The sequence below is a fragment of the Pan paniscus genome, chromosome 5 (genome assembly GCF_029289425.2).
Source record: "Pan paniscus chromosome 5, NHGRI_mPanPan1-v2.0_pri, whole genome shotgun sequence".
Lineage (NCBI taxonomy): Eukaryota > Metazoa > Chordata > Mammalia > Primates > Hominidae > Pan > Pan paniscus.
In genome coordinates, this window is record NC_073254.2 from 43,191,527 (window position 1) to 43,210,494 (window position 18,968).

General features: G+C 37.3%; 1 protein-coding gene across 3 annotated transcripts in view; it reads right to left on the reverse strand.

The window, feature by feature from the left end:
- Positions 1 to 8,324: 8,324 nt before the first annotated feature.
- SCAND3 (SCAN domain containing 3) overlaps positions 8,325 to 18,968 on the reverse strand; it is a 46,310-nt gene continuing 35,666 nt past the window's right edge. For all 3 annotated transcript variants that reach the window (XM_063605225.1, XM_063605226.1, XM_063605224.1), the window contains 3 exons: positions 16,236 to 16,383; positions 11,603 to 13,095; positions 8,325 to 10,525 (listed from right to left, as the gene is read on the reverse strand). In XM_063605225.1, coding sequence (XP_063461295.1) covers positions 8,609 to 10,525; positions 11,603 to 13,095; positions 16,236 to 16,383 — 3,558 coding nt within the window. In that variant the 3' untranslated portion in view covers positions 8,325 to 8,608. The remainder of the gene's footprint in view (positions 10,526 to 11,602; positions 13,096 to 16,235; positions 16,384 to 18,968) is intronic.

Genomic DNA, 18,968 nt, shown 5'->3' on the forward strand with positions numbered 1-18,968 from the left:
TAGGATTGCTTAGTATTTAAATATATGAAAGAAACACTACTTGAGTAAGCAGTTCCTCTAAAGTTGGCCTGTCTAGATGGTTTCCTTCTCTGTCTTAGACTAATATAAACTATCCTAATGTTTTAATCTCATAATTAGATTTGTATATATATTATATAATTCTAACAATTATAGTTGGCCAACTGTTTTTAAACTTTTCTATACTTATTTCTAAATCATCCTCCTGAAAGGCTGTAAAAATTTACTCTTTCCAGCAAGTATCCAGAAAATGTTTGCCCTCATATTTATCAATGTTGACAGACACTGAGGGTTGCCAACCCGAGAGCTATTTTCTACTCTTCTTGGAAACAGGTTCCTACTGCATGGTAAAGTACCCTGGCATAGGGGGTGAATCATGATTTTTCTAAGGTATGTTTTATGGCAATCTTATTCCCCTTAAGTAAACATGTGTAGGGTAAATTATGTGAGGCAATTAAGGCTACTTAGCTGAAGGGGGAATCTGCTAGAGATTTTTAAAAAAGACTTTTCCTAATTGATGGAAGAGAGTTCCAAGAAAAAGCTCTTTTGCCTCATGACACTCCCATTCTTAATTACTGTTTTGTGAGTAGCTAACACTGCGGGTGACAAAGCCCACTTGTGACCTCCAATGATGAACCTGAGGGCAAAGGCCAACAGATGGAGGAAGGAAGAGAAAACAGGACAAAAACACTCTGTCCCTGCTGACATACATTTCTCGGCCATTGAAATAATGTTCAGACCACTTTATCTTGTGACATAAAATATGTGTTCATGGTTTAAACTACTTTGATCAATTCTAGAATATTCTTATCCTTTATCTTGACAATTACTTCTCCCTGTTCTCTCCTTAGGAGCAGATATTGGAACACTTTGGTTTCTCCTTGATAACTTCACTTCTTTCATTATTTTTTATTCTTTCTATTCTGCTTTCAGCATAATTTTGTCAGATTTATATTTAATTCCTTTATATTTTAAACTTCAAAAACATATAAAATAATATTTATAACATATTTATAAGCCATTTACAAAAAATAATAAGCTGAACATCCTTGTTCCCCCGACCCATGTTAAGAAACAATATGACCTTAGTGGCTCTGCCAAAATCACAATCCCTCCCTTCTTCTGTCACCCAAGAGAGATAATCCCTATCCAAAATTCTCTCTTTGTATTTTGTGGGCTTTCTCTTGCTTTATAGTTTTACCACGTAGCATCTCTAATTTATGCTGTTTAGTTTCTTCACATATATAAAATTTTAATAAAGTTTTTTAATATAAATGGTACAATATTTGTGATTCTTCTGCAACTTGGTTTTCTTTCTCAATATTGTATTGTTAAATTTAATCCATGTTGATGCATGTAAATGTAGGTCATTTATTTTTAAAGTTGACTTTATTGAGGTATAATTTACACAGAATAAATGCACCCATTTTATATACTTTGATGATTTTTAACATATATGCATTTACATATATATATACCCACTACTTAATCAAGATATAGTCCACTTCATTACCCCCCAAGATTCTCAGTAAGCATTCACTTTTGCTACTGTATTCTAGTTGTTGAATATAGTACAAATTTTAGTTGTTGAATAAATATATTACAACTGTCTTGTGAATAAACATTTGGGTTGTTCCCAATATGGGTTATATATTGATGTTATAAACACTCAAAGACATGGCTCCTCACAATGCATGTAATTAAGAGTGGATTTGAAAGATTGTAGGGCATGCACATCTTCAACTTTACCAGATAATGTCATATTGTTTCCTAAAATGCTTGTACCAACATGTACATAAAATTCAGAGTATAAGAGCTTGAGTTTGATTCACATTCTTGCCAACACTTGATACTTTAATTTGGGTCAGTCTGGTGAGTGTAATTGTAATTTAAATATGTATTTCTATGATTACAAATTATTTTGAATATCTTTTTATTTTTTGAGATGGAGTCTTACTCTGTTGCCCAGGATCACTGCAACCTCCACCTCCTGGGTTCAAGCGATTCTCCTGCCTCAGCCTCAGCTGGGACTACAGGCGTGTGCCACCACGCACGGCTAATTTTTGTATTTTTAGTAGAGATGGGGTTTCGTCATGTTGGCCACTCTGGTCTCAAACTCCTGACCTCAGGTGATCTACCCTCCTCGGCTTCCCAAAGTGCTGGGATTACAGGCATGTGCCGCCACACCCAACCTGGTTTCAAATATATTTTTATATGTCTGTTGGGCATACAGACTTTTTCTTTTTTGAAGTGCCTATTTTGCTAATTTTTCTATTTAGTTGCTTGTTTTTTCTCATTGATTTATAGTAATTCTTTATATTCTCAATAATAATCCTTTGTCAAGCATATGTGTTGCAGATATACACTCCAGTTTTGATTAATGGTTTCACATTTGATGGTGTCTTATGGTAGGCAGAAGTTAATCATTTTAATACAGCTAGATTTCTTTTTTATAGTTTGTGTTTTTGCATCATAAGAAACTATTTCCTTCTTCAGGTTCAAAAACGCATTCTCCCACTTTCTCTTCAAAAAGTTTTATAGCTTTGACTTTCATATTTAAGTCTAAAATATTTAGAATACAGGGATCCAATTTCATTTTCTTCTAAATGGACCATCAATTTTTTCTCTTCCTCACTGAGGAGCAAAGTTCTGTTATATACCAAGTTTCCTTATACCCACAAGATTGTTTCTGGATTCCCTATTCTGTTCTAATGGTTTATCAATTGCTGTCTTAATATCATGTCTTAAGCACTATAGCTTTATAATAAGTTTTGTTATCTGATAATGCAAATTTTCTCCTGTTTTTGTTTTTAAATGTCTCTAAGCAAGTATTGACCTTTGCTCTTATTTTAGACACAGTTGTAGCATAGTATGAAACCTCTATTGGTGTATTTGAGGAAAGAGAGCATTTTCCTTGGATTTTCCCTCTGCCTCCTGTGGTAGAGTTGCAAAGGAGGAAGTAAAAGCTGAAAAATAACAGAAGTAGGGTCAGTGGCCAGACTGACTGACGCCACTGACCAGGCCTGAATGTAAAAGATTAACCCCCACCCTAACCGCATGTGCGGTTAAGCTCTGGTCGATTCCAGACATTGTATGGAGAAGCATTGTGAAACTTTCTGTTCTGTTCTGCTAGCCCTCACCACTGATGCATATAGCCCTCAGTCAGGTAGCCCACGCTTGCATAATCAATCATGACCCTTTCACGTGGACCCCTTAAAGTTGTAAGCCCTTACAAAGGCCAGGAACTTTTTCTTCAGGGAGTTCTGTTCTTGAGACGCAAGTCTGCTGATGCTTCCGGCCGAATAAAGCCTCTTACTTCCTAAATCCGGTGTCTGAGAGGTTTTGTCTGCGACCCATCCTACTACATATTTATTTTATCTTTAAAATATTTTTAATTTAAAAAATTTGAGGGATAGACAGGATCTTGCTCTGTAGCCCAAGCTGGAGTACAGTGACACAATCATATCTCACTCTAGTCTCAAACTCCTGGGCACAAGTGATCCTCCTGCCTCAGCCTCTCAAAGTGCTGGGATTACAGGTGTGAGCTACTTCACTTGGCCTCTACTGGTATTTTCAATACAATTGCTAACTGGCACCTTTATAATATGGAGCCTTTCAGATATGTCTGTAGCAGGACAAGCTGCAGACAAAACCCCTCAGACACCGAGTTGTAGAAGGAAGGGCTTTATTCGGCCGGGAGCTTCAGCAAGACTCACATCTCCAACCACCAAGCTCCCGGAGTGAGGAATTCCTGTCCCTTTCAAGGGCTCACAGCTCTAAGGGGGTGCGTGTGAGAGGGTCATGATCGATTGAGCAAGCAGAGGGTACGTGACTGGGGGCTGCCTGCACCGGTAATTAGAACAGAACAGGACAGGGATTTTCACAGTGCTTTTCTATGCAATTTCTGTAATCTATAGATAGCATAACCGATTAGGTCAGGGGTTGATCTTTAACTACCAGGCCCAAGGCGTGGCACTGGGCTGTCTGCTTGTGGATTTCATTTCTGCCTTTTAGTTTTTACTTCTTTCTTTGGAGGCAGAAATTGGGCATAGGACAATATGAGGGGTGGTCTCCTCCCTTATATCCACTTTCTTGAATCCCTACTCCCATTTATTCAGTTCACACCATTATCATAAATCTATTCCATTACAAAATTCTTCCTAGTGTCCTGCTGTCTGTCAGCATTCCAATCTATTTTTTACATTGTACCTGGAAAAGCTTTGCTAAAATGTAACTCAAGTCATCTTCTACTTATCAATCTTTTATTGACTTCCCAGTGCCCCCAGGATTATGGCTAAACTCCTCAACTTGGTTTATCTTTATGAACCAGCTTCTGTTCTGGCCATCTTTTTCCAACCTACATCATCTTGCATTTCTTTGTGCTCCTGTCACTCTGAGTTCAGTTTTGGTTCCTCAGATCAACTGAAAGAAGGTTTTTCTGCTTTCAAGTGGAAGAAGAAAATGGCAATTTGAAAAATTTGCTCTCCCAAAGAGATTTCAGCCACAAATTCATTTGCATTTAAATCCTAAAATAAAGCACATCATTATTTCAGCATAAACTCTTAAAAGTCATGCAATCCAGCCGGGCATGGTGGCTCACGCCTGTAACCCCAACACTTTGGGAGGCTGAGGCGGGCAGATCACCAGGTCAGGAGTTCGAGACCAACCTGGCCAATATGGTGAAGCCCTGTCTTTACTAAAAATACAAAAATTAGCCTGTTTGGTGGCGCATGCCTGTAGTCCCAGCTACTCTAGAGGCTGAGGCAAGAGAATCGCTTGAACCCGGGAGATGGAGGTTGCAGTGAGCCGAGAACATGCCATTGCACTCCAGCCTGAGCAACAGAGTGAGATTCCATCTCAAAAAAAAAAAGAAAAAAAAAGAAGTCATGCAATCCATAACAACCTCAGGCTTTTCACCTTTATATAATTTTAATGAGCCAAAGGTTTGATTATTAAAACAACTATAACTCCTATAACTCTCTCAATCATAACAAATTGATCATAAATTCAATTTAACACACATATGTCAGAATACAAAGCACACAGTATGTTCTTTGAACCAGTAAATAAATGTCTTATTCTTTATCATAATAATTTCTAATTGTATAATGTTTGAAACTTTCGCAATCTTTCTATCTTGGTGAACACTGGCAAAGACATTCTGGGAGTTATTCAGGAGAGATTCACTGCAGAAAGTACACAGCCATATATCAGAGAAGGGACACTTTCTAACAGGGATCCTTTTAGAACCTGACTCAAGATTCTTTTGTCTTTGAAATATCTAAGCAGCCAGCCAAACCAGAACAGCCAAACTCCAAAAGCCCAGAGTTTGACTGCACCACTGAGATCACTCAAGTAATCTCTACCCTCCTTTCTCTGCCATAAAAGCCCCACCCTGGGTTTCCCCTCACTTTGGTTCTTTCTCAAGTTTCTCACCAGCAGAGCTGAAGGAGAAGTGGTCTTTCATCCAGGTGGCTGGGGTAATATAGAGGAATCTGGGTATAAGGTTGCAAAGGCCATCAGGCCCCTTAGCTGCAATTCCCTCTTGTATCCTGCTTCCTCAAACCAGGGCTAGACCAAAGACTTCAAAATATGTGCACGCGCGCACACATACGGGTACCAAGGGTAAATTTGTAATTTGCCCTCTAAGCCCCAGAATTCAAGCTTTCTCATTCTTTCATGGGGACCATGTGAGAATTCTCCAAGATATTTGTGGGGGCCTTACCCACAAATATATAAATAGATAGATAATGGCTTTTACCTCCTTCATCTGTCCATAGCTATAAATGCCCACAGGCTTTGTTGGAGAGTTCTCCAGGCTGAAGGACAGTTTTCCTGAATGTGACACTAGCCGAGAGGTCAGAATTAATTACATTCCTTCGTGTCACCTGACCCACAGGAAACTTGCATATCTTTGCCACCCCAAATTGTGAGACTACAGACTGAACTACTGCAAGTCTAATCGCCTCCCCTCCCCACCCCATCTTCCCTTTTATTTTCCTGATAAAGTAGGCAGAAAGCAGATGAACAAGTTTGCTGCCTAAATTAACACCCAATCTGGAAATAAAATACAAGTCTCTCCTTCCTGAAGGCATCTTCAATCACTACCAGTGATTCCCTTGGCAGAAAGCACAATTTTGGGAGCTAGTTCTACCACTTCTTAATCATCCTTGAAGTTAGGTCTGGGTGTGTGCATGGAGGCAGTGGGTGGTGGGGTTTTTTGATTCTAGTCATTGTCAGATTTCTTTAAAAAGTGAAGTACTTAGCGTTCCCTTGACCGGTCTTTGACTCCTCCCTAGTTGCTGTTCTTTGAGTAATAGGAAAAGCCCAACACAACCTCCTGTTATACATAAATACAATTTTTTAAAACCAGCACAATATATACATGATAGATGGAAATAAACAGTACTGCATACAGTAGTTGTAAGTATACACAAATAAAGATACCTTTGCATTGTATTCATATACCACGTTTATAGACATGTGAACTTGCTGCAAAACAAGCAGAAAATAGGAAGAGAAAATCAGGTTATCTACAGAATCACTAGTCATCAAATTCACGTTAAGAATAGGCAGTAAGATTTCATGATCTCAATAAAAATCTCAATAAAGCTGTTGCCCTAAAAAAATTTACAGTGAGACAATAAAACAGGGAGGTAAGGGAGGAAAGACAAATATTCCTATGTCTTAAAAAAAAGGTAAAGCAAGTTAGCCTCCTGGCACTGAATCATTTGCAGAAAAAAATAAAAATAGTTGTTCAAGTATATGAGAAGGCTTTGTACCAATCTCAGACATCCAATACTTTATATTTCTTAGAGAGAAAGTGAAGGCTTTGTACCAATCTCAAACATCTAATACTTTATATTTCTTAGAGAGAAAGTAAGGGAATTTAGTTCTCTTTTAATATGTACTCTTAATTCCCTCTTAATTTCTTCCAGACTACTTTAAGTTTTTATAGAAATAAATATAAAATCACCACATTGCCTTTTGAAATTAAAAATGGGAAACACAATACTTTATTCAATCAATAAAACAAACTGTAAAACATTTTAAAATCCCTTAGTTCTAGAATATGGTCAGATAAGAAAGAGGGCATATAATTTGTCAGTGGGAGAAATTAAACCACTGTCTTCTAAATCTATCCACAATGATAAGGTTTTTTGTTTTTGAAAAGCTGTAAGATTAAAACAAACACACAATAAAACATAATCCAATTAAGGTTTCAGGACTAAATATGAACCTTTCCTCTACTTTCAAAGGTTTGGAGGATCCTTGAAACTTCCATTACCAAAAGGTTAAATTATTAGTAACATTCTGAATCACTAAATAGCCTTCCTTTCCTTAACTTTGAATATCACATTTATTTGAAATGAAGCACTTACTGTAAATTGCTACCCTGTCTAGGAAAAGATATTTTCTTCATGGATTCTGTCATGTTTTGATGCTAAAGAACCTGTTTTATCGGACTAATTTGCTTTCGATTATTCTAAATGAGTTCACAGACACAAGAGCAGATATTTGTGGCATTTTTCTGAATCATCTCCAAACAAAATAGAGGTTGTTAAATCTAATTGAGGTGCCAATAATTTCTGACTTTGTCCCAGAGCACCTTAAAGGCAATCAGCTCTAGCAAAATCTAGAAACCACCTAACATAAACTTGTCAGTATGGCCCAATCACCCATCCTTATGAAATCAGAATTTATCGGCCGGGCGCAGCAGGTCACGCCTGTAATCCCAGCACTTTGAGAGGCCGAGGTGGGAGGGTCATCTGATGTCAGGAGTTCAAGATGAGCCTGGCCAACATGGTGAAACCCCATCTCTACTATAAATAGAAAAATTAGCCAGGCATGGTGGTGGGTGCCTGTAATCTCAGTTACTCGGAAGACTGAGGCAAGAGAATCACTTGAACCCAGGAGGTACAGGTTGCAGTGAGCAGAGATTGCACCAATGCACTCCAGCCTGGGCAACAGAGCAAGACCCTGCCTCAAAAAAAAAAAATTTATCAATATGAATCCAAGGCCATAACACCATTACAAAATAAGTGTTCCCTTCCATCCTACTCACACGCTTTGTCTAAACATGCACCTACAAAACAAACAACATCAACTTCCAACCTAACCACTCTGGATCAGTTTAACAAACTTCATACCCTACTGACCTGTCCCCTGCATTTGAATTCTAAGCCTACCCCTTTGAATTCACTTCCCTTCACTGACCTTGTCTATTTCAAAGAAACCATCTCCCATCCTGAAGTTGTCCTACAATCTTAACATGCTAATGAAATACAAGAAGAAGACACAAAATATAAGATCAAATGTTTTAATATTAGAATCAACAGATTTAAAATTATATTTTAATAAATACGACAAATATGAGGAAAAATAAAAGAATTATAAAAACTGTACACATTCTTAATTGAAAATATACATATAGGCAATTTATATAGAAAATTGCTGTTTCACTCATAACTTTTCATACTTCCATAACTGTAACTAGACAGAAAGTTTAAAGTGAAATAGCAAATTCCTCACACTCAATGCTTATATGCATACTTTGAACCAATACCTTACATATCAATATTTAAAGCTTTTAATGTGATAAGTGAGCTTGCTTCTTGCTTGTTAATTTGTCTAATCTAGGTTGGATTGATGACAATGCTACCCTCAGGGGATAATGTATATTTAAACTGTTTCTATGTTTTGTTTTAATAACACTTAAAGTAGAGAATCCGGTCTCACAGAGGTATGTTGAGGGGAAAAGAAGCAGCGATTTTAAAGCAATCTCAGCAAGCTCAGGATAGTCATTTTTAGCTTTTATCCAAAATGAAGGAAGTGATGCTGTATTTTCAAAACTGATTTTCAATCCTTCATCGGTAGCCAGCTTCAACAACTTATCCTGTAGAGTTACAGTTAAATTTAAGTTATCTTTTGATGAAAGAAATGGATTTTGGATCCACAGATTTCCTATGCGTGGATCTTCTTTTGATGGAAAATAAAATTCAAAACATTCTAACAAATTTGTAAGATGTTCACTGATAACTTTTCGCAGATGTGCAATATCAAGATCATTACCTACTTCATTGATAATTGTTGTTAAATTATGAAACATGTCATAACAATCTGTAGAAATTCTGTTTTTCCAAGCTTCTAACTTCTGTTTTTGTCCTTCAACTTTATCTGCCATTGAAAAATAAGTTGCATTCTTCCCTTGCATAGAAGCATTAAGATCATTAAAAACACTGAAGATATCAGACAAATAAGCAAGTCTGGCTGTCCAATTCACATCTTTAAAAAGTTGGGACCAGATGGGTCTCTTGCCTTGCAGAAACACTAAGAGTTCATTTCGTATTTCAAACATTCTTGACAGAACTTTTCCCCGTGATAACCACCGTATCTCAGCATGCAGTAACAGTTGCTTATGATCAGCTTCCATATTATCACATAATAAAGAGAATAATCTTGAATTCAATGCATTAGATTTTATATAATTCACAATTTTTACTATATCATTAAGTACACTATTTAGTTCAGCTGATATTTTTTTCATAGCAAGACTTTCTCGATGAATGAAGCAATGTGTTGTTTTACATTCTGGCGCAAGTTCCTTAATCTGGGTTACCACTTCAGAATGTTTTCCTGTCATTGAAGCTGCACCATCAGAACATACTCCTACACAAAATTTAAATTCCAAACCACATTTGTTAACAATATAATTCTTTACAGCTTCATACAGTTCTGAGCTAGTTGTGTTTGTAGGCAAAGAGGCTGAAAAAAAGAACTCTTCCTTTATATCATCATCATGTTCAAACCTCACATAGACTAAAAGAATTATCATGTTAGCAATATCTCTGCATTCATCAAGTTGCAATGAAAAATACTTTGCTAGTTTTATTTGTTCTATGAGTTGATCTTCCATATCATTAGCCAGTTCCTGAATACGTCGAGCTATGGTGTCATTGGAAAGTGGTACCTGAGCTACCTTCTTTGCTGCAGATTCACCCAACATTTCCAAGCAAACTTCTTTGATGCAGTCTTTCACTAGTGTCTCAGCAATTGTGTATGGTGTTTTAGACTTAGCAACTGGAAGTGCTACTTTATATGAAGCCCGCAAAGCACTAATGTTTATATGAGAAACGTTGAACACCTGCTTTGGTTGGCTTTTCAATTCACTACTCTTTCTTTCAAAGAATTCTTTTGGTTGTGAACTTATTTCTTTATGTTTTGAATATAAATGTCGCTTAAGCTTTGATGGTTTCATTGCTTCATTAGCCAGTACATCTCCACAAATAATACACTGTGGTTTTAGTACTTCACCATCAATTACAGCTACAAAACCAAACTCAATATATGAAGGATCATATTTCCGAGTGAAACTAGCATGAACTCTTTTGGTTTTCCCTTCTTCAGGATAACTTCTATTGTTAACATTTCTTTTATTACTACTACTGTGTTCAGAAAAGGCATGTCTTTTCTTGACAAAAAAGTCCAGTGAAGCTTGTTTCGCCATCTGAAATTAGGAATAAAAGTAAATAATATGAATTTTACTTTCCTCCTTCAGCTAACAGTGTTATACCACAAGTTAAAAACTAGATTTGATTAAAATAAAAAATTATTTTAAAGTTAAGTTATAAAAATAAATAAATGCCTATATTTTCTCAGAGTTTTATACATCTTTGGGTTATGGCTGATAAACGAAACATAAAGTATCACAGGTTGTAATGGGGACCTATTGTGTTTGACTAGTGTGTAACTGCCACCACGTGACTCACCTTGAGAGTTTAACAATACCTAAATTGGTCTATATTCTATTCAGTAAGATGAGTCCATTAATCATGTGCTTGGATGTTGCAGTAATGTCAATTGTTATAAAGGTTTCTAAATACTTACGCTTAATTTTTATATTGATTTCCTTACGGACTGGAGTTTTTATACCAGTACTGCTCTACTGATCACACGTTGCGTACCACTAGTTTAAGTCATAAGTAACCTCCATATTTCAAAACATTAACCCTACTTCATAAAGCCTATTGATTTTAAATTTTTTTGGTTCTATTTCATGCTCTCCATTTAAATTCCCAAACTGAAGTCTTTCCCAACACAAACCCATATCTTCCAAGCAAATTTATCATCCCCTACCCCTACAAATACTTCTTCACTTGATTTGAAATGTCCTTTCTTAGCTTACCCCGAACCCAAACTCACATGATTGAAACAGAGAAACGCTAAATTCATCTGTTACCAAACTCATTCTCTGTAGAAACATACCAGCATCCACACTATTTATTCCCTCAATCTTAGCTTTCTCATTCCCCCAAGAAGTGTGTGACATCAAAAAGGAGTAAAAGAGATACTGTTCATCACCCCTAGAATAATAAAAAAGGCAGGATTCACGGTTACAACTTTACAACTTCCAACTTGGAAAAAAAGAGAAGAAGCACTAAAAGTAATTAGGCCTTCTTTGGGGGAAATATATCCAAGGTAATAAAAATGTGCTTTCATATACCTTGTCACACAACACTTATTCACAGTACACTGTAATGAGATTCTTCCCCTGCTTTCATCTACAGCAGATATTCAATCTTACCCAATCTCCTACTTTGTCTGGTGAAAATGGTGTCCCTGATGGCTTTAGCATTTTGGAAGGTTTAACAGGCAAACTTCTTTGAATCTCATCATGTTTCCTTTTCATTGTGCTGGTTTCATAGCAAAGGCTACAAGTTATTTGCTGACCACAGCCCTCAGTCCCATGTTGAGAGGGCACTCCACAAATTGCATGGATATTTCCATCACATGATATACAACTATTAACACCTGTGCATTCTTTTTCACAAACTACACAGGATAAAAATCTTAGTCTGCTCTCAGCAGGGCTTTTTTCAGCCACCTTAGGAGTGACAGAAAGATTCTCTTCAATATCACTACTGTCTGTTCCAGTCTCAATGTTTTCTTCATACTGGGCTCTTAAAGTATTTTCTAACTCTTTGTCAGCCTGATCTAATTCATTTTCTGTATGCGAGCTGGCAACAAGTTCTTCAGTTAGCTGAGAATGGGACAAGCCCAGTTTAGCTTCAGAGCTAAATGCACTTTCACATGGAGTCTGTTGCATGCTTCTGTGATAGGGCTGATTTTGGGACATCTGAATGAACCACAAAAATTCAGTCCAGTGTGATGAGTTGTTAGTTTGCATCCAGGAGAAAATCCTCCTTCGGACATCCTCAGTTTGTTCTGCAGAACTCTGGCTTTGGCAGGTCTGAGACTTCCCATGGACAATTTTCAATTCTGGCCAAATATTACTGAGTTCACTGACAACCTGGCTTGAAAATTCCCTCCCATTGTCAGATTGTAGGACACTGGGTGCTCCAATAATTGTAAATATATCTAAAAGAGCATGTGCAACTTCCGTAGGCCTTTTAGACTTTAATGACCGCAAAAAAGTTAACTTTGTACAGAGATCTTGATAATGCAAAATAAATCTGTACTCCCCATCAGGATTCAACTGCATGTCTATAAGATCTACTTGGCATCTTGAACTAACTTCCTTAATTGATTTTGATGTTAGAACCTTCTTGAGTTTTGAATTTTTCTGTTGGCATGGTTTACAGAGGGTCAGATACAGCATTATAACTTCTTTTGTGATGTTCTTGTATTTCGCTTGTAACTCTTTCTCCATGCGAGTACGTCCACCATGTCCAATGCTGAGATGTGTATTATGCAGAATGTCAAATAAGTCCTCACTGTGTAAGTAATACCGTATTTTATCTGTTTCCCCATTTACAGCCTCAATTAGCTTCTCATTTCCTTGTACAAGGATAACATCAAATCTAGCCAAGCGACGGTAGTCAACTGATTCCTTTTTCGCCTTAGCTTTAGCTTCTTTCACTTCCTTTATCAACTGACAGTACTTTGCTTTAGAAAATATCTTAGTATTATTACTTTTGTTTTCCAGTAACCTTGCTAAGCTTCTGAAGAACTTTTCTCTCATGTTTTCTGGTTCAATTTCTGCTTCATTAGTATCTAAGCTACTGAGGTTATCACCACCCATGCTTTGAGACATCATGGAAAACCACAAAAATGACCCTAAAAACAAAGGAAAAAAATCAATTAGAATATTCAGGAATATAATTTAAAAGACATGTATTGCCAAAGGAGCCAGTAGTGCTTGAGGTAGAAGTAGGGAATATGGACTCACAAAAGGGGATACCATTTTCTTTCTTTTTTGAGACAGAGTCTCACTCTGTTGCCCAGGCTAGAGTGCAGTGGCACAATCTCAGCTCACTGCAACTTCTGCCTCCTAGATTCAAGCAATTCTCCTATCTCAGCCTCCCGAGTAGCTGGGACTACAGGTGTGCACCATGACACTTGACTAATGTTTTTATTTTTAGTAGAGATGGGGTTTCACCATGTTGGCCAGACTGGTCTTGAACTCCTGGTCTCAAGCAATCTGCCTGCCAGCCTCAGCCTCCCAAAGTGCTAGGATTACAGGCGTGAGTTACTGCACCAGGCCAGGGGGATACCATTTTGATTAAGGAATCCAACCTTGGTGGAATGAAGAGCGTAAATGAAACTTCAGCCAATAACAAAAAGTTTCAAACAATAAAGAGCAGAAAGCCAGGACATGAATTTCCAGAGCAGTTTTCAGGATTGAAGCACTGTTTTATGTAAAATAGGATGCAAATTAACATTTACTTGTTTGTTTACTATGCAAAGACTTTTTTTTTTTTTGTATTTTTAGTAGAGACGGGGTTTCACTGTGTTAGCCAGGATGGTCTCGATCTCCTGACCTCATGATCCACCTGCCTTGGCCTCCTAAAATGCTGGGATTACAGGCGTGAGCCACCACACCCGGTCTCAGACTTTTTTTTTTTGGAGGAACCTCAGCAAGACAATAATAGATTTTTTAAAAAATCTCCACACTACACATTTTCTCTTTTATTCAGTCAGGTTAGCTATTACATCAACATTTGAGGAGTAAGTTCCAACCTAATATATTCATATCAGCTCTCTTTTAGGGCTATTGACTACAAACTCAATACAAATAGCTTCATTACTAATTTTAATAAGAGTACTGGATGAGTCAAAATCAGTGAAAAATTTCTGACTTAATAAAGCTTATTAAAATAAATTTCTAGAATACTCATAATAACAGAAACACTAAGAATACTTCAAATTTGGCTAAGTGTTAAGGAAAAAAACTATTTTGGAAAAAGTAAAAAATAATAATTTGGAATTAGCATAACATCTCTAGATAGTTTTATAGTTGCTTGGAAAAATACTTTCACTCAAGTCAACATCATTTATACTATCAATTTGCATACCAAATAGTGAGACAGAGCAGGGACCCCTCTTAGGGGCCTGTCAGCCACCCCTAACCCCAAGCATGGTAATAACAGAAAATCTTGAGTTCCTTCAAGGGAAATTCCAGGCATCTAACTATCTTTAAGAAGTAAATGAGCAACTTGATAAACAAGAAGGTAATACCTTAAAACAACATCCAAAAAAGTTAGTCATGAGATGTTCCCTATATTAACTAAAGATAGCATCTTAACATATATCCCTAAGTTGTTTTTCAGAAACCCATACCTCCACCAAATGGATCCACTGGTCTGAAGACCTCAGATAATGGGGAACTGAGGACTGAACTCCAACCGCTGCTTTGTTCTAAAGTTCTTCCTGTGGGGCTTGGAAGAAGTCACACCCACAAGCCAGAGCTAACCTTTTTTTCTGCTGATCCCAAATTTTTAGACAAAGCTTTGCCTCCTTAACCAATTGCAAATCAAAAAATCTTTGAATCTACCTATGACCTGTAAGCCCCTTCTCTGAGATGTCCATCCTACCTTTTTAGGTCAAAATAATGTACAGTGTCCACGTGTTGATTTATGACTTTGCTTGTAACCTCTGACTCCCTTCTTTTAAAAAAACTTTACTTGCAAACCATCGGGGAAACTGGGTGTTAATTTTGAGGGGCCCAATTCTCCTTGCTTGACACTCTGCAAATAAATGCCCTCTTTTCTCCTGTTGATGTGGATGTTTGGCTTTCCTGTGCCAGGCAAGTGAACCCCTGTTTGGTTCTGTAGCAGTAATGAACTACTAAATTTAAATCATCTAAAATGTTTATATTTTCTAAAACTAGGTTAAAATTAATGATATGTTACTGTGTGGTTTGGCCTCATTTAACTCTCAATTGTTCCAGTAAGGCTTCTTTGATCATTAAATTTAAACTCACAGTGAGTTTTCCTTTCCTGAAAATCATTATCTATTTATAACACAAGTTAGCACTATCGCAGTTTTTTCTTTAACTGTTTTATAGGTAGATGCAACAAGACTGTAAGTTTCTAAAGAAACAGAGATCACTTATTTCTCTAGTATCTTTCACATTATCTAACACGTTACTACATCTAGTGTTCAATAGAAAATTGTTAATTAACTTTATAATAAAATAACAATAATGGTAAGTGCTATCTCAAAATGTGACTGAAAAAGACCATCCTATGGATAGCATTTCTTTCCATGCTGATCCATTTTGTGCCATGCTATAGAACTAGAAGCAGGGAAGGAAAATAAACAAGAATGAATTAGAAGAAGAAATACAGGGCAATGTCAAGAGAACCAGGAAAATATGAGCCCCAGAAGTTTGTAGAATCAATATCAATGTCTAAGAAAATTGTTAGGGCTATAAGAGGAGAAAAACATTGTATCCATTTTACCTAATCCTTTTTAAATGGAAAAGATAGCTGTTCCAGAACCAGGCCAGACTCCACCTCTACTATACATTATACCAATAACAGACCTTAGAACACTAATAAACATAGACTTCAGAAATTCCATATTCTAAGGTGGAATTTCCAAATAGTATTTCCAATGTATACACAGTCATTATGTGACAAAAATTGTGGTCAGAGGCTACAGCAATGGGACCCATGACTACACTGACAAGTGCTCAGTATTTACATACAGAGGTATCTGATTTATCCACAGGTACTTACTAACTTCATTACAAAGTATCCATGAAAAATCTTGTGTTCAAGTATTTTTGACATTATTATCTGACTGTTTTAATTCAACTCCCTTAATAACATTACACTATACTGATTGGCTTTTCCTTCAACTATTAATACATTCAGTAGAAGCTGAAATGGAATGAGGTTTGATAACTTTCAATACTAGACCCTTCATTCTCCCAAGTCTCACCTTCTTTCTTAGAACTAAATTATTCTCACCATTATCTTGAAGTGGGTGTGGCTCTGGAGATTCACATTCCATTCTATCTTCCATAGACTGAAGCTGGGTGCCTAAAGACTCCTTTGCAGAATCCAGAGGGATCATTTCTTCCATAGAAACTTCCTGCCCATATGTGCCCTGTGAGACCTGTGGACAAGTAGGTGCATTTGGTAAACAATACAAATAATTGTAGTTTGTCATAGCTAAACTTGTATTCTTCCACTAAAATAGAATGTAAGAAGAAAAAAATCAGTCTTTACTTAATTCTTAAGTACAAGATAAAACATGAAGAGAAATGAAAAATGCTGGGACTAATAAAGCCAGAGCCATACAACAGAAACTGATGTCTCTATAGGACAGGAGTTAAAACGCATCCCTTTGGTTTCTGTTTCTGGGAATAACAATGAAAGCACATTAAATAAATATCTCCTAAGCCGTGATGACTGAAAAAAATTGTAAATGAGTTTCAGTGTGGTTAATTAAAAGTAAATATTGGGCTGGGCGCAGTGGCTCATGCCTGTAATCCCAGCACTTTGGGAGGTCGAGGCAGGTGGATCACCTGAGGTCAGGAGTTTGAGAGCAGCCTGGCCAACATGGAGAAACCCTGTCTCTACTATTAATAATGCAGATTCACCAGGCCTAAGAAAATGTACAAATTGTTAAAGGATTACAGAGTTATTAATGGTTACACTTACGCTACATCGAGTTGGAAAATGTCCATGGATAGTGAATCCCAAAATTGCACATAAACCAGAATATTCTAAAAGGGAATATCCAATAACATAGGAGGAGAAGAAAGCCTACATATTATTAGAATATCATGTTGGGATTTAAGATTCTGTGTCATGCTCCTTTCCTCCAACTTGGATACCACATTATAAATTTATTCTTGCCGGGCATGGTGGCTCATGCCTGTAATCCCAGCATTTTGGGACTAATAAAAGGAGGCCAAGGTGGATGCATCACCTGAGGTAACGAGTTCGGGACCAGCTTAGCCAACATGATGAAACCCCATCTCTACTAAAAACACAAAAATTAGCCAGACGAGGTGGTGCACGCCTGTAGTCCCAGCTACTCAGGAGGCTGAGGCAGGAGGATCATTTGAACTCAGGAGGCAGAGGTTGCAGTGAGTTGAGATCATGCCACTGCACGACAGAGCGAGACTCCGTCTCAAAAAAAAAAAAAAAAAAAATTCTTAAACTGTGCAAAGCACATTTCAAAAAATCATTTTCTCAAAATTCATAAAATGGTTAAGCCAGTTCCCTTTGGTATGTTTTTCCCTTCTCTGAGCTTAATAAGGTATCTTATGTAAATTGCTTTGTATAATATAATAGCATGCATTTCAATTTGTCTAAATCTTTGCATAACTGCCAGAAACAGAATCTGTGAAAGAGGGCCACCTGCTGTTTATAATTAAACAATGTATCAATTCTGTAATGTTAGTATACACAATCCCAGCTTTTGGAGCAACTAAGAAACAAAATATGGATATGGTTCATTGTGCTGAATTATTCACTGACTCTCCCCCACCCCCCCACCCCCCAAGCACAAACACAAATCTAGCCTCTTGATTCCTCTACTTTTCCACCAGCTGGACTAGACCAAAATGGGTGGGCCTGGTCTTAGAACCGGGAGGAACTCCACTTCTGCCTCTACCACAGAAGTTTGAAGAGTACCTTGGGTAGTGGTAATAAATTACAAAACTGAAGTTACTTCAAATTGGTCATGACAGTCATTAGTCTTTCAGTATTCAATTCCTGGGTTTGATTTTTTTTAACGCTGGAAAGAAGCTGAGTGCAGTAGCTGACATCTGTAATCTCAGCACTTTGGGAGGCCGAGGTGGGAGGATTGCTTGAGCTCAGGAGTTCGAGACCAGCCTGGGCAACATAGTGAAACCTCATCACTGCCCAAAATACAAAAAATTAGCCAGGCATGGTAGCACATATCTGTGGTCCCAGCTACTCAGGAGGCTGAAGAGGGCAGATTGCTTGAGCCTGGGAGGTGGAGGTTGCAGTGAGCCAAGATCGTGCCACTGCACTCCAGCCTGGGTGACAGAGTGAGATTCCATCTCAAATAAATAAATAAAAATGCTGGAAAGAAACTTTTGGTTGTAATATGGTAGAGTAAATATTGCTGTGTTCATTAGAAATGCACATATTTCCAATAAATTAGAACATCTAACTTACAGTGGCACAAACAAATAGGGGTTTATTTTTGTTACATAACAAGAAGCCTAGAAGAAGGTAGTTGCTGGCACCAACTCATTTATCTAACAGTTTTTCAGGGACCCTAGCTGTCTTCATATTTCTGCTCTGTCACTTTTAACACTAGCATTTGGCCTCATGCTTACCATCACTTAATGGTCACAAGATGGCCAGATATCATATTAGTGTTCAAGACTGGAAGTGAGAAAAGGTGAAACTAAAGTAATCTCCCCTATCCCATCAGGAAAATAAAAGCTTCCCCAGGAACCTCCTCCCCGAAATATGCTTATTTCTCCCTGGCCAGAATTCTGTTGCATAGTTAACTCTAGAACAAGGAAGCCTGGAAAAGAATTTAATTAGATATATTGCCAGTATGAACAAAACCAACATTTTGTCGGGAAGAAAGAAGGGTAGAATAGACACTGGGTTGGCAGCTAAAAGTGTCTGCCAGTGGTATTTCCCCTGTGGGGGAAATCACACAAAAACAAGAAAAATGAGAAACATTTATACAAACTTGATATTCAACAA